This window comes from Mesoplodon densirostris, chromosome 7 (assembly GCF_025265405.1).
Source record: "Mesoplodon densirostris isolate mMesDen1 chromosome 7, mMesDen1 primary haplotype, whole genome shotgun sequence".
NCBI classification, from domain to species: domain Eukaryota; kingdom Metazoa; phylum Chordata; class Mammalia; order Artiodactyla; family Ziphiidae; genus Mesoplodon; species Mesoplodon densirostris.
Window position 1 is genome coordinate 54,772,582 of NC_082667.1, and position 14,737 is coordinate 54,787,318.

At 36.1% G+C, this 14,737-nt stretch overlaps 2 protein-coding genes across 4 annotated transcripts in view; both read left to right on the forward strand.

Annotated features, from left to right (window-relative positions):
- The window catches only part of NARS2 (asparaginyl-tRNA synthetase 2, mitochondrial), a 150,740-nt gene that overhangs the window by 73,763 nt on the left and 62,240 nt on the right, over positions 1 to 14,737 (forward strand). The window lies entirely within an intron of this gene.
- LOC132493202 (cell division cycle 7-related protein kinase-like) lies at positions 3,151 to 3,964 on the forward strand. Its single transcript, XM_060103514.1, has one exon. The coding sequence runs from the start codon at positions 3,161 to 3,163 to the stop codon at positions 3,962 to 3,964; it is 804 nt and encodes a 267-aa protein (XP_059959497.1). The 5' UTR covers positions 3,151 to 3,160.

Genomic DNA, 14,737 nt, shown 5'->3' on the forward strand with positions numbered 1-14,737 from the left:
TTTTTTTTTCGGTACGCGGGCCTCTCACTGTTGTGGCCTCTCCCGTTGCAGAGCACAGGCTCCGGATGCGCAGGCTCAGCGGCCATGGCTCACGGGCCCAGCTGCTCTGTGGCATGTGGGATCTTCCCAGACCGGGGCACGAACCCGTGTCCCCTGCATTGGCAAGCGGACTCTCAACCACTGTGCCACCAGTGAAGCCCTGTTTGTAGATTTTTTGATGGCGGCCATTCTGACTGGTGTGAGGTGATACCTCATTGTAGTTTTGATTTGCATTTCTCTAATGATTAGTGATGTTGAACATCTTTTCATGTGTTTGTTGGCAGTCTGTATATCTTCTTTGGAGAAATGTCTATTTAGGTCTTCTGCTCATTTTTGGATTGGGTTGTTTGCTTTTTGATATTGAGCTGCATGAGCTGCTTGTATATTTTGGCGATTAATCCTTTGTTAGTTGTTTCGTTTGCAAATATTTTCTCCCATTCTGAGGGTTGTCTTTTCAGCTTGTTTATGGTTTCCTTTGCTGTGCAAAAGCTTTTAAGGTTCATTAGGTCCCATTTGTTAATTTTTGGTTTTATTTCCATTTCTCTAGGAGGTGGGTCAAAAAGGATCTTGCTGTGATTTATGTCATAGAGTGTTCTGCCTATGTTTTCCTCTAAGAGTTTCATGGTGTCTGGCCTTAAATTTAGGTCTTTAATCCATTTTGAGTTTATTTTTGTGTATGGTGTTAGAGAGTGATCTAATTTCATTCTTTTACATGTAGCTGTCCAGTTTTCCCAGCACCACTTATTGAAGAGGCTGTCTTATACTCTTGCCTCCTTTATCAAAGATGAGGTGATCATATGTGTGTGGGTTTATCTCTGGGCTTCCTATCCTGTTCCATTGATCTATATTTCTGTTTTTTGTGCCAGTACTATGCTGTCCTGATTACTGTGATAGTTCATGTCTTTTTAGCGCTGAATAGTATTTCATTATCTGGAAGTACCTTGGTTTATTCATCTATTCACCTACAGAAGGACATCTTGGTTGCTTCCATGTTTTGGCAGTTATCCCAAGCTTATTTTTTGTTTTCCTTACCCTAGCCTTAGAATCAGCCGTTTCTCCAAGGAGCCCTAGTTCCTTTTATTGGAAAATGGTATTTAGAAACCAGGACTTAGTCACTGGGTATCTTGCTGCTACTGGGGGATTATTGCTTCTAAGCCCTCTCATCAGATAGAGCTATAAATATGTTTTTTAAATAAGAGAAAGCTAAGTGTCTTCATTACATTTTGCCTATAAATAGTGGGGTGTAAGTTAGGTATTCATTCTGAAAGAATTAGACATGTCCTAAATTGAAAAACTTACACTTAAGAAATGTCATGTAATAAAATTTTCCATTTTTTTGTCAGTTAAAGCCATAATTGGAGGAAGGCTCAGTCTCATGTATTTAAAAGAATTTTTGATTATTATAGTTTTTCTTTCTTTGTTGGTTTTGTTTTTTTCTTTTTATGTTTTGTACAGGCGTGTTTTTTTTCCTTCTTATGAATGTTTTTACTAAGCTATGAAGTTGTGCATATTTCAGGATAAAACTGATGCTTTCCTTTTGAACATTGCTATTAGAAGTATAAATTAGTACAGCCTCTCTAGAGAAATAGTTTTGCGCCCAGGCTTTTTCTTAAAGAAATGATCTGACAACTCTATAAAGATGTGTTAAAAAAAAATGTTGAAAGCAACTTCATCTATACTAATGAAAAACTACTAACAATCTAAACATTTATTTAGGAAGGTTGATTAACCGTCAGTATACCAAGAAAATGTTCATCACCATTTACCATCTAGAAGTAATGGACCTTATTTTTAGTGAATATTTTTAAGTCATCTTATGAATAATTTGCAGAAATAAAAATAAAGGAGGGCCTCCCTGGTGGCGCAAGTGGTTGAGAGTCCGCCTGCCGATGCAGGGGATACGGGTTCGTGCCCCGGTCTGGGAGGATCCCATATGCCGCGGAGCGGCTGGGCCCGTGAGCCATGGCCGCTGAGCCTGCGCGTCCGGAGCCTGCGCGTCCGGAGCCTGTGCTCCGCAACGGGGGAGGCCACAACAGTGAGAGGCCCGCATACCGCAAAAAAAAAAAAAAAAAATAAAGGAAAAATGGCAGCAGAAACTAACACAACATTGTAAAGCAACTATACTCCAATAAGAATTAATTTAATTTTTTTTAATTAATAAAGGGATAATGAAAATCAACTTTATTAGAATTTTAGTAAGTATTTAAATATAGCAAACCCAAATTTTTAAGCACTGTATTATTTTTTCTTTGAATTTTATTTTTTCTCTTTTTATACAGCAGGTTCTTATTAGTTATCCATTTTATGCATATTGGTGTATATATGTCAATCCCAATCTCCCAATTCATTACACACACACACCCAAGAACTGTATTATTAAGAGATAATTTACTTACCATAAAATTCACCAATTTAAAGTGTACCATTCAGTGAGTTTTAGTATATTTTCAGTTTTTCGAACATCACCATAAGCTAATTCAAGAATATTTTTATTACCCAAAAAGAAACTTTTTCCCATTAGCAGTCACTGACCATCCTCCCTCCCACCCTAGGCACTACTGATCAATCTACTTTATGTCTCTATGGATTTTCCCATTCTGGATATTTCATATAAAGAGAATCACACAATATATAGTGTTTTGTGGCTGGTGTATTTCACTTTGCATAATATTTTCAATGTCTGTCAATGTTGTAGCATATGTCAGTATTTCATTCCTTTTTATTGCCAAACAACAGTCCATTATGTGAGTATACCACATTTGTTTATCCGTTCAGGTAATGGAGATTTGGGTTGTTTTTACTTTTTGGCTATTATGAGTAATGTTCCTACGACTGTTTGAGTACAAGTATTTGTGTGAACGTGTTTTCATTTCTCTTGGGTAGGTACTTAGGAGTGGAATTGATGGGTTACATGGTAAGTTTAATTATGTGAGGAACTGCTAGGCTGTTTTCCACAGTGGCTGCAGGAAATTTACCATCCCACCAGCAGTGTATAAAGGTTCCAGTTTCTCCACATCCTTGCTAACACTTATATGTCTTTTTTATTGTGCCATTTTACTGAGTGTGGATATCTTTGATTGTGTAGTAGGGGTGAAATGGAATTTTCCCTGCAGTGAAACTTATGAAGCAGTCAAAGACTGTGGATTTACTATCTAGAAAATTAGCAACAAAAAAGAAGGCTATTTCTACAAAAGTTATGAATAGTAGTGTGGTGAGGAAAACTGCCAGTTCTTGCCCAGCTAACCTGACCTGTGACTGTTATGCAACAGATAAAGTTTGCAGTATTTGCCTTTCAAGGCAGCAACAGGTTGCACCTAAGGCAGGTACACCAGGATTCAGAGCACCAGAGGTCTTGACAAAGTGCCCTAACCAAACTACAGCAATTAACATGTGGTCTGCAGGTGTCATATTCCTTTCTTTGCTTAGTGGACGATATCCATTTTATAAAGCAAGTGATGATTTAACCGCTTTGGCTCAAATTATGACAATTCTTGGATCCAGGGAAACTATCCAGGCTGCTAAGACTTTTGGCAAATCAATATTGTGTAGCAAAGAAGTTCCAGCACAAGACTTGAGAAAACTCTGTGAGAAGCTCAGAGGTGTAAATTCTAACACTCCTAAATTAGCAAGTGATATACAAGAGCTCACTTCTCAAGACCCAAATTTTTCAGAGAAGATGGACCATAAAGCTGCTCACCTCATACAAACACCTAAAGCACAACACTCAGGGAATTCATTGTACAAAGGGGAAAGTAATTGCTGTGGGGGTAATTTTGATGAGTCTCCTACCAATCTAGAAGGCTGGGATGAGGTACCTGGTGCAGCTTACAACCTGCTTGATAAACTCCTAGATCTAAATCCTGCTTCAAGAATAACAGCAGAAGAAGCTTTGTTGCATCCATTTTTCAAAGATACGAGCTTATGATTATTGTTCCTTAAAGTTTGCTGTTGTGTATTGTGAGGTGAGGTGAAAAAGAGTTATTTGTAATACCCATAAATTCTTGATTGGAGACCCGGGCAGGGTGAATAATTTGTTTAAAAATTTTAGTATTTGCTCTCCTGGCAGATTCTAAAATATGGATTAAGATTACTTAAGATGACTGGGATAGTTCTTAGACTAACACAATGGTCTTTGAGTTAGATCTACCTGAGTAGGATCAGATCTTTCATTTCCCTAATTACTTGTCACTGCCATATGCAGAAATAAGAGCAGTTTTAGCCTAGTACATAGGGGTTCAAAGTATGAGTCTTAAAATTAAGGGTTGTGACAGGGATTAAATGAGTCAAAAGACTTAGTTTACTGGTTTCTTTGAACTATCTGTACTTTTGGAAAACTCCACCTGGTGCTGGTACTTTAACCATTCTGTAGGTAAAGAAGATAATTTCCTTTTCTAGAGGCATATGTTATACCTTTTATGAACACTAAAATAATGAGAAAATATTGGGGGAATATTACTTGAAATTGAATTTAATTTATTCATTTTTTAAAAGTATTTTGTGAAAGCATTTTTTGTGTGAATTGCCATGTTTTTCTTAATGGTTTCTCTTTTGATTTTTCTGCCTTCTGTGCCCCCACCTAACACATTCTCCTTGGAAATTATTTATCAAATTTTAATAAATTTAAAAAATTAAAAAAAAAAACCATAGTGAGTATGGTTTTCATTTGCATTTCCCCAATGACTAATGTTGAGCATCTTTTCATGTGCCTATTGGCCATTCAGATATCTTCTGTGGAGAAATGTCTCTTTAATTTCTTGGTTCATGTTTTTAGTTGGGTTATTTGTCTTTTTATTATTTAGTTATAAGAGTTCTTTATATATTCTGGATACAAGTCCCTTATCAGATATATGCTTCACAGATACTTTTTTTATCATTCTGTGTGTTTTTTCATTTTCTTGATGATGGTGGCAAATCCAAATTTTTATTTTTACTTTTCTGGGTTTTGAAAGTACCCCAAAGAGATGCAGCCCTTTGAATGTAGCCAGCTGTTTATCAACTTCCATGCATGAACCTGGAATATGTTTATACTTTAAATACAGATTCAAATTTCAAATACATCTTTAATAGGCTTTAGCTTATTATTACTTCTGGTTCTTGGCAGTTACATTATCAAAAAGAACTTTGACGGCTCTTAATTTTGTCGAAGAGGTGATGGCCATTTTTTTGCTCCACAATTGCAAAACATTTTTGTTTTCAGATTTCCTAAATACTAATTAGAATGATCAAATCAATGAATTTTTTCATTTCTACATGTTATTCTTTTCCTTTCAAACACCTTTGTGTATGCACTTGCTTTCACTGTTTGTCCACTTATTAACCATATCAAGTAAATTTTGATGTGCAGATATCATAAATAGTGAAAGAATACTGTCACACGAGAAAAAGAAATAAAAGGAATCCAAATTAGAAAGGAAGGTGTAAAACTGTCATTGTTTGCACATGAGATGGTACTATATGTAAGAAATCCTAAACATGCCACCAAAAAATATTAGAATTTATCAATGAATTCAGCAAAGTTGTAGGATACAAAATTAATATACAGAAATCTGTTGCATTTCTATGCACTAACAACAGACTGTCAGAAAGAGAAATTTAAAAAATAATCCCATCAAAAAGAATAAAATACCTAGGAATAAATCAAACTAAGGAGGTGAAAGACCTGTATTCAGAAAACTGTAAGACCCTGATGAAAGAAGTTGAAGATGACACAAACCGCTGTAAAGATATGGGTTGAAAGAATTACTCTTGTTAAAATGACTGTACTACCCAAGGCAATCTGCAGATTCAGTGCAACTCCTATCAAAATACCAATGACATTTTTCACAAATAATGTAACAAATAATTCTAAAATTTGTATAGAAACAAAAGACCCCAAATAGCCAAAACAATCTTGAGAGAGAAGAGCAAAGCTGGAGGTATCACGCTCCCTGATTTCAAACTATACTACAAAGCTATAGTAATTAAAACAGTATAGTACTGGTACAAAAACAGACACATAGATCAATGAAACAGAATAGAGAGCCCAGAAGTGAACCCACACGTACATGGTCAATTAATCTATGACAGAGGAGACAAAAATATACAGTGGGAAAAAGCTATCCTCTTCAGTAAATAGTGTTGGAATAACTGGACTAAGTTCTCCTACCATATACAAAAACAAACTCAAAGTAGGTTCGAAATTTAAATGTAAGACCTGAAACCATAAAACTTCTAAAAGAAAACATAGGCATTTGACATTGGTCTTAGCAATATTTTTTGGCTGTGTCTCCTCAGGCAAGGGCAAAAAAGGCAAAAATAAACAAATGGGACTGCATCAAACTAAAAACTTTTGCACAGTGAAGGAAACCATCAACAAAACGAAAAGGTTACCTACTGAATGGGAGAAGATATTTGCAAACAGTATGTCTGATAAGGGGTTAATATCCCAAATATACCAAGAACTCATACAACTCAACAACCAAAAAACAAACAACCCAATTAAAAAAATGGGCAGAGGACCTGAATAGAAATTTTTCAGAGAAGACACACAGATGGTTAACAGGCACATGAAAAGATGCTCAACATCACTCTCATCAGGGAAATGTAATCAAAACTGCAATGAAATAATCACCTCACACCTGTTAGAATGGCTATTATCCAAAAGATAACAATTAACAAGTGTTGGTGAGGATGTGGAGAAAAGGGAACACTCATGCACTGTTGGTGGGAATGTAAATTGGTGCAGCCACTATTGAAAATAATATGGAGTTTCCTCAAAATATTAAAAATAGGACTACCATACAATCCAGCAATTTCACTTCTGGATATTTTTCCAAAGAAAACAAAAACATTAATTTGAAAAGGTGTATACACCCCTGTGTTCGTTGCAGCATTATTTACAATAGCCAAGATATGAGAGCAACCTAAGTGTCCATTGACAGATGAATGGATCAAGATGATGTGGTATAATATACAGTGGAATATTAGCCATAAAAAAAAGAATGAAGTCTTGCCATTTGCAACAACATGGACGGACCTACAGGGTATTATGCTAAGTGAAATAAGTCAGAGAAAGACAAATACCATATAATTTCACTTAAATATGGGTTCTAAAAAACAAATGAACAAACATAAACAGAGTCATAGATACAGAGAGCAAATAGGTGGTTGCCAGAGATGAGGGGGTAGGGAAATGAGTGAAATAGGTAAGGGACATTAAGAGATACAAGCTTCCAGGCTTCCCTGGTGGTGCAGTGGTTAAGAATCCGCCTGCCAGTGCAGGGGACACGGGTTCGAGCCCTGGTCCAGGAAGATCCCACATGCCACGGAGCAACTAAGCCCGTGTGCCATAACTACTGAGCCTGCACTCTAGAGCCCGTGAGCCACAGCTACTGAAGCCTGCACGCCTAGAGCCTATGCTCTGCAACAACAGAAGCCACAGCAATGAGAAGCCCACGCACTGCAGCAAAGAGTAGACCCCACTTGCCACAGCTAGAGAAAGCCCGCGCACAGCAATGAAGACTCAACGCAGCCAAAAAATAAATAAATTAAATAAATTAAAAAAGAGAGATACAAGCTTCTAGTTAACAAAATAAATGAGTCACAGGGATAAAATGTACAGAGTGGGGAATATTGTCAATAATAATGTAATATTGTATGGTGACAAATGGTAACTAGACTTAGTGTGGTGATCATTTTGTAATGTATAGAAATATCAAATCACTATGTTGTGCACCAGTAGCTGACGTAGTGCTGTAGGTCAATTATACTTCAAAGACAAAAGAAACAAACTCATAGAGAAAGAGATCAGATTTGTGGTTACCAGAGGCAAGGGGTGAGGAGAAAGGGAATTGGCTGAAGGGGGTCAGAAGGTACAAACTTCCAGTTATATAAGTAAGTACTAGGGATATAATGTACATGATTAATATAATTGACACTGTTGTGTGTCGTATATGAAAGTTGTCAAGAGAGTAAATCCTAAGAGTGCCTATCACAAGGAAAAATATATTTTTTCTTTTATTTTGTATCTATGTAAGATGATGGATGTTCACTAAACTCATTGTGGTAGTCATTTCATGAAGTATTTAAGTCAAGTCATTATGAGGTGCTTATACAGTGCTGTATGTCAATTATATCTCAATAAAACTAGAAGAAAAAATTTAATAAATATTTAAAAATGAGAAAAGAAAGAAAGAATATTGTTACATATCCTTTTAGCAGAATAGTATGGTCCAAGTTCTTATTGTAAATTATTGTATGGTGAAATCCTTACTGTGGGATGACTAATTGGATGAAAATACCATATTTCCTTTTTGCCCATAGAAATGTATTATTCACTTACCAGTTCTTGAGTTTGAGAAAATTGATTTAGGGTATTGTTATCTGAGGGCTCACAGTCTGAGAATTCACTTATACAACCAATTTTACCAACATCATTAGAGACTAGATTTTACTATCTGTCTCTCCCCATTCATTTCCTGGTTTGTTCAGTGTTTATTAAGTATCTTTATTATTTTTCTCCTGTTTGTCATTTTGAAGAAAAAATAAAAGATCTCAATTCTCAACTGTGTTCTCTGAAAACTACAGAAAAGACAACAGTAGTGTCTCTGGGCTTTTCTAATACCTTCTTGAAAAATGACATGATAGTTTGTGTATTGCAATAAGAAAACTGAAGTTGATACAATGGAGATGGTTCATCTCACTGTGCATCTCTCTCTTATCTACTATGCATCTTAAGCATCCATCATTCTGTTCTCATAACATTTTACTCTTTTTTAACTTAAAATTAGGAATAATTAATGAATAATGATGAAATAATTTCTAGAATGATGAGATAGCAAAATGTTTCAATATACAGGAAAGATAAGATCACTAAAACCTCATATTTTCTTAGATTCATGAAAGAATTCAATGGGTTTTATTCTATTAGAAAAAAATAGTAGAAATTTATCTGTCTCTTGGGTGACTCTGTAATGTCTTGAATTGTGTCTCCCCAAAAGACAAGTACTGTGAATGCAACCTTATTTGGAAATAAGGTCTTTGCAAATGTGATCACATTAAAGTACTGGATTAAGGTGGGCACTAAATCCAATGACTAGTATCTTTATAAGAGAAAGGAGAAGGAGATTTGGATACAAAGACACAGAGAAGATACACACAGTGGGAGGAAGGCCATGTGAACGCAGAGGCAGAGATTGATGTGATGCTGAGGAAGGCTAAAGATTGCTCAGAGCCACCAGAAATTAGGAAGAAGCAAGGAAGGATTCTTCCCTAAAACCTTCAGAGGGAGCAAGACTCTGCCAACACCTCAATTTCAGACTGCTAGCCTCCACAGTCTAGAGAGAATAAATTTCTGTTGTTTTAAGCCATGTAGTTTGTGGTAAGTTGTCATGGCCACCTTAGGAAAATAATACAACCTCTAACAAAGTATAAAAGTCAAGAAATACTACTTTTTAGAAACAGCTAAAATTGCTCAACAGAGAAACTAAGAAATTAAAACTGGGTATAATGGACCTTGGCAGTAAACTGAGGGTTAAATTAATTATGATTCATCTAAACGGTGGATTACTGTACAGCCATTAAAATTTATGATAAAGCTCTACAACGTGTTGTTAAATGAAAAAAGTGGTCATGAAACAGGGAGTAGAATGTGATTCCATTTTTTTACAATGTGTGTGTATGTATAGGTGGGGAAAAAGTCTGGAAAATATGCATCAATATTCAACTTGTAAGCAGTGGCTATCTCTGCTCATTTTTATCGTCTTCCTTAAACTTGTGTTTTTTCAGATTTGAAAAACTAATGTTTATTACTTTTATAGTGAGAAAAAATTAGATATTTCTATTTGGGGAGAAAAAAATTAGTTTGGCCGAGTTAATTTCATTCCAGTCTGATTAATTGGCTGCTTTGTGACTGGTATCAGCAATCCTAAACTCATTCCCTTGGGTTATCTCATCAGTTCAGATGCTGAGCTCAGAAGCCATGAAACATTCACACTCAGAATGAGCTTTTATACTGTTAAGTGGCTGCCGTAATATATCAACATGTGAACCTGATTTAAACTGAGGTACCCCTTATAACTGGGTGTGAAATTGTCTTCCATCCCATATGACTTTCTCATTCTTCATACGTTTGATTCTTAGATGCTTATCTGAAATTTGTTAATTTATACTCATCTGATTTTCAGGATCTTATGGCTATTTTATTCATGCTATGCATTTTCTTGTACCTCTGTGTTTCTAATACTTGTCCTCCTCTAATGCTGCTTTTTCCATACCTGTTCATTACTCAAGGCTCAACTGAAAAGTGACTTCCTCCTTGACTCCTTCCCTGTTTTCCTCTCAACAGAGATTATTTTTATCTTTTTCTGTTTTTTTTATAGTACTCACCTACTTCATGTCCTAAAGACAAAAAAAAGCTGCTTTTGTTTTTAATGTTTAGCCGGTTTGTAGCTCTTTTCATATGTCTATCTCATAGATAAATATTCCAAATATTTTTATCTACGAAAAATAGTAATTATTTAGTAAGTATTGTTAATTGAATTTATAAAGCAAAAATTCTCATTCAAAAATTTTCCTCTACTGTTTCTACTGTAAAGTTCAGTCTACAACAGCAGTTAACATCACTGCTTTTACTCTGCTCATGAAAATGATATAACCATGAAACTTTGAGACCTTCAATTACTTTATTGTTTCCTGAACGTGTGTGAATGATGATGATTGTTTATGCTGTTCTCTTGATTGTGAGACCTTAAAACACATAGATTTCTTCTTTTAGTGTATTATTTATGTTAAAAATTAACCCTGTTTAGATAGAAATATGAATGAACAGACTATTGATATGAATGACTCAGGAACTTCATTCATTATTCATTATTTGTATTATATAGCCAGGGGATGAGCATTTCAGGCGAATTGAGCAGAAGATGCAGAGACTTTTTAGTAGGAATATTTAGCTTGCTTGGGTGCAAACAGAGAACGTGAATATGTGGATTAACCGGGGTTGGGTATTACCAAATGAGTATGATGGAGGTAGATAAGTACAGGAGGTTATAATGATAGATCAAGGAGTCTATGCTTCGGTAAGGAGAGAAGTGAGGAAATAAGGGTAGAGAGTGATGATGGCAAAAGCGGTAGGCTTAAAGAATTGGAGATCTTACTGAAGAACTGTTGGTGTGGAAGTATCAATACTAGAGAAAAAAACCTGGACAAATACAAGGTGATAGTCAAAGAATGGTATTGTGAGATTCATGTCTCTAACATGGAATCTCTGCTCAGCTCCCCACCTATAAACTAAAGTGCCAGTTGCTTTCTCCAATTGGCTGTTGGATACTCATCTCAGCATGTTAAAAACTGAATTCAACATCTTGTTCTCCAAATCTGTTTTTTCCTTCTGAAGCCCCTATCAGAGGAAATGGCACTACCATTCTTCCATCCTTGTCAGAGCAGCTGTATGGATATCATTTTCAAATGTTTCTTTTCACACACCCTTTGCATCCTTTCAGTCATTTGCTTCCACTTCCCTTTGCTTCAGCTATCCTAAACTGTTTATGATATTCTAATCACATCATCCTGTTTCACTTGTTTTTGTTCCCTTGCATATGTTGTTTATTTCTACCTAGAATGTCCTTTCCCCATCCTTTGTCTAGCTAACCCCTGCACATCAGTCTAAACTCAGCTTAAGCATGATCTCACCCAGAATCCCTACCTGCCTCCGCACCCACCACCCCCATATCTTTCTTGTTTAAATGCCCTTCTTTTGTACGCCCATGCTGCTTTATTCTTACCTATTTTGTAACACTGGAATCATTAATTTTTTTCTCTATAGCTTAGACTCTGAGCTTTTGAATTTAGCGACTGTGTTTAATTTTGTAACTCTATTACTTAATACAGAATAAAGACTTAAATACCTGTTGGAAGAGGGTTTCTATCAATTTTATTTATTTAAAAATGTTGAAATTATCTGTTTGTATGCTTACCTTCCCATTAGCCCATTAGTAAATTCCTCAAACTGTATCTTGTTTCTCTTTGTCTTCTTAGTTTCTATTACCACCACTTATGTGATCCAGGGCTCAAAAATCAATCTTAATTCAATTGAACATTTGTTGAGAGCCAAGTGTGTGCCAAACACAGCGTTAGGTGCTGAGATACAGAGATCAACAAGAAAGATATGATTCCAACCTTCCTGACCCTGTACGGTCTAATGAGCAAGACAGACATTAAATAAGAAATTAGAAATGTAGTAGCTGTTGTAAAAAAGATTGTCCTGAGGGCAAGAAGAGCATATGGCAAGGGAATTTCACCTTGTCTAGGTTGAATTTAATTTAGAGGTAACCTTATCGGTGGAATGATTACATGAGAGTGCATTTTAAAATGTCATTTATATTTAATGACCACTGGTTATTATATTTGGTTTGTATTCTATTGCTTTTCTGTTCTTGAAACAACAGACCTCCAGTTAATACAACTTTTCCTCACCATTATTACAGAGCATTTTATGGTATAGAAAGAATCTTTTAGTTATCTCACCACATGTTAATCTGTATTTGGCAGTGGGACATCTTTTGGTACTTTTATGTCATGTTTGATAGTCATTCTTTTTTTAATTATTTTTTATTTTTTTTATTTATTTTTTATTTTTTGCAGTATGCGGGCCTCTCACTGTTGTGGCCTCTCCCGTTGCGGAGCACAGGCTCCGGACGTGCAGGCCCAGCGGCCATGGCTCACGGGCCCAGCCGCTCCGTGGCATGTGGGATCTTCCCGGACCGGGGCATGAACCCGTGTCCCCTGCATCGGCAGGTGGACTCTCAACCACTGCGCCACCAGGGAAGCCCGATAGTCATTCTTGAATGAATTTTATTTATCCAAATCATCAAAAGCTAGAAGATTATCTAGCTTCTCTGTCCTGTTCCTTTGTCCACTTCCAAATACTTAGAATCTTTTGTTATACTTTATATGAAAAGGTTATGACTTTATGTCCTGTCTGACTTTAGAACAACAGCCAGGATAAGTGAGATATGAATGTTACGGCTTAATGAAATGGTTGAAGAAACTGGATATATTTAGCATAGGGAAGACAAAGGTGAGACATGATTTAATAGTTCAGATCTATTTGGTGGGCTTCTGTGATAGCCTTATGTGCAATTGAGTACAGTTGACCCTTGAACAACATAGGTTTGAATTGCACAGGTCCACTTACCGAAGAATTTTTTCCAATAGTAAATAAATACTACAGTACTACACAGTCTTCTTTGGTTGAATTCACAGATGAAGAACCACAGACAAGGAAGAACTGCTGATAACAGAGGGTCAATATAAGTGATACTCAGATTTTCACCTCTGCACAAAGGGTGGCATCCCTAACCCCGAGTTCAAGGGTCAGCTATAAACGATTTTTTAAAGAACAACTTAACTGAAATACAATTCACATACCATAAAATTCACCCTTTAAAATGTACAATTCAAAAACAAAAATAATAAAAAATTAAAATTTAATGTACAATTCAGTAGTTTTTTTATTCACAAAGTTTTACAACCATCATCACTAATTTTATATTTTCATCACTTCAAAAGAAATTCCCATTCCCCACTCCTCTCAGCACCTGGCAAACACTACTGAATCAGAAACAGTAGGAGTGGGCCCCAGCAATCTTTTGTAACATACCTACCAGATGATGATGATGCTGCTGAGGACTACTGTTCTCAAGAAAGACCCTCTGTTCCGGTTGGTGGGGACATCTGGTGTCCAGCCATTCTGGTGGGAGAGGGGAGGGGGTTGACATCCATGCGCAAACTCTCAGTGAATCTACATTTCCCCCATCCCCTGCCTCACCATGCGTCTGTGTGTAAGTCATCTTCTTTCTGCTGCAGTATACTTACTCTGTGTTCCAGATAGTGGCGTCCATGCTTTGATGCATTGGTCATCACTCAGCCGTCCGTTTTCTGTCCTCCAAAGATGTGCTGAGATCTCTTGTCTACTGAAGGCCCCCTTCCTGTTTCTTTTAATTTTTTTATTATTATTTTGAGGTTGTCTTAGGAAGGAGTGAATATAAATATCTGTTCTTAATTCACTATTTGAACTTCATTTTTACTAGCTTGAGAGGTATTAATTTGCTTTTCTTTAATTGCTAGTTAGTTAATGTACTACTTGCTTAATGATTTAATTTCTCTGTCTAAATGTGTTAACTCTGCAGTATCTGTATACCTCCTTGGAAGTCTAAACATTGGGTTCTCTCCCCATTTATAACATTGCATTCCTTTGTGAGAGAGATTACTAACATGCCTTTTCTCTACTTCAAATGTATAGGAGAATAGCCCTACTACTCTTCTGCTATCTAACTCGCTGAGTTCTTGTTAAGCAGACAGAATATCTGAAGTACTGAGTGCTTTTAAAATAAGCAAGTTTGGTGTGAGTTATGAAAAAAAAATCGCAGTCAATCCTTTGAGTAATGATACTTATAGAACTTATTTTGCGTGAAATGCAGTGCCTATTGGCATTGTCTAAAAGCAAATGCAGGTTACTATAGTGAGACATCAAATTAATACTTAGTAATTTGACCAATATGGACAGTAATTGGAGCTATTAAAAGCAAGACTGATGTTACTTCTTTGAATTACTGTAGAATCTTGTCCAAATTCTATTTTGTTCAGGTGGCTTTAATTACTTTTTTAGAAGGGGGAAAGAAATCTGTGTTGGTTGCATGTTTGCAGAATTTAGGTTGGA

What these genes read in the sequence shown, in the direction of transcription:
- LOC132493202 (XM_060103514.1), top strand. Translation starts at nt 3,161, where the DNA reads ATGAAGCAGTCAAAGACTGTGGATTTACTATCTAGAAAATTAGCAACA.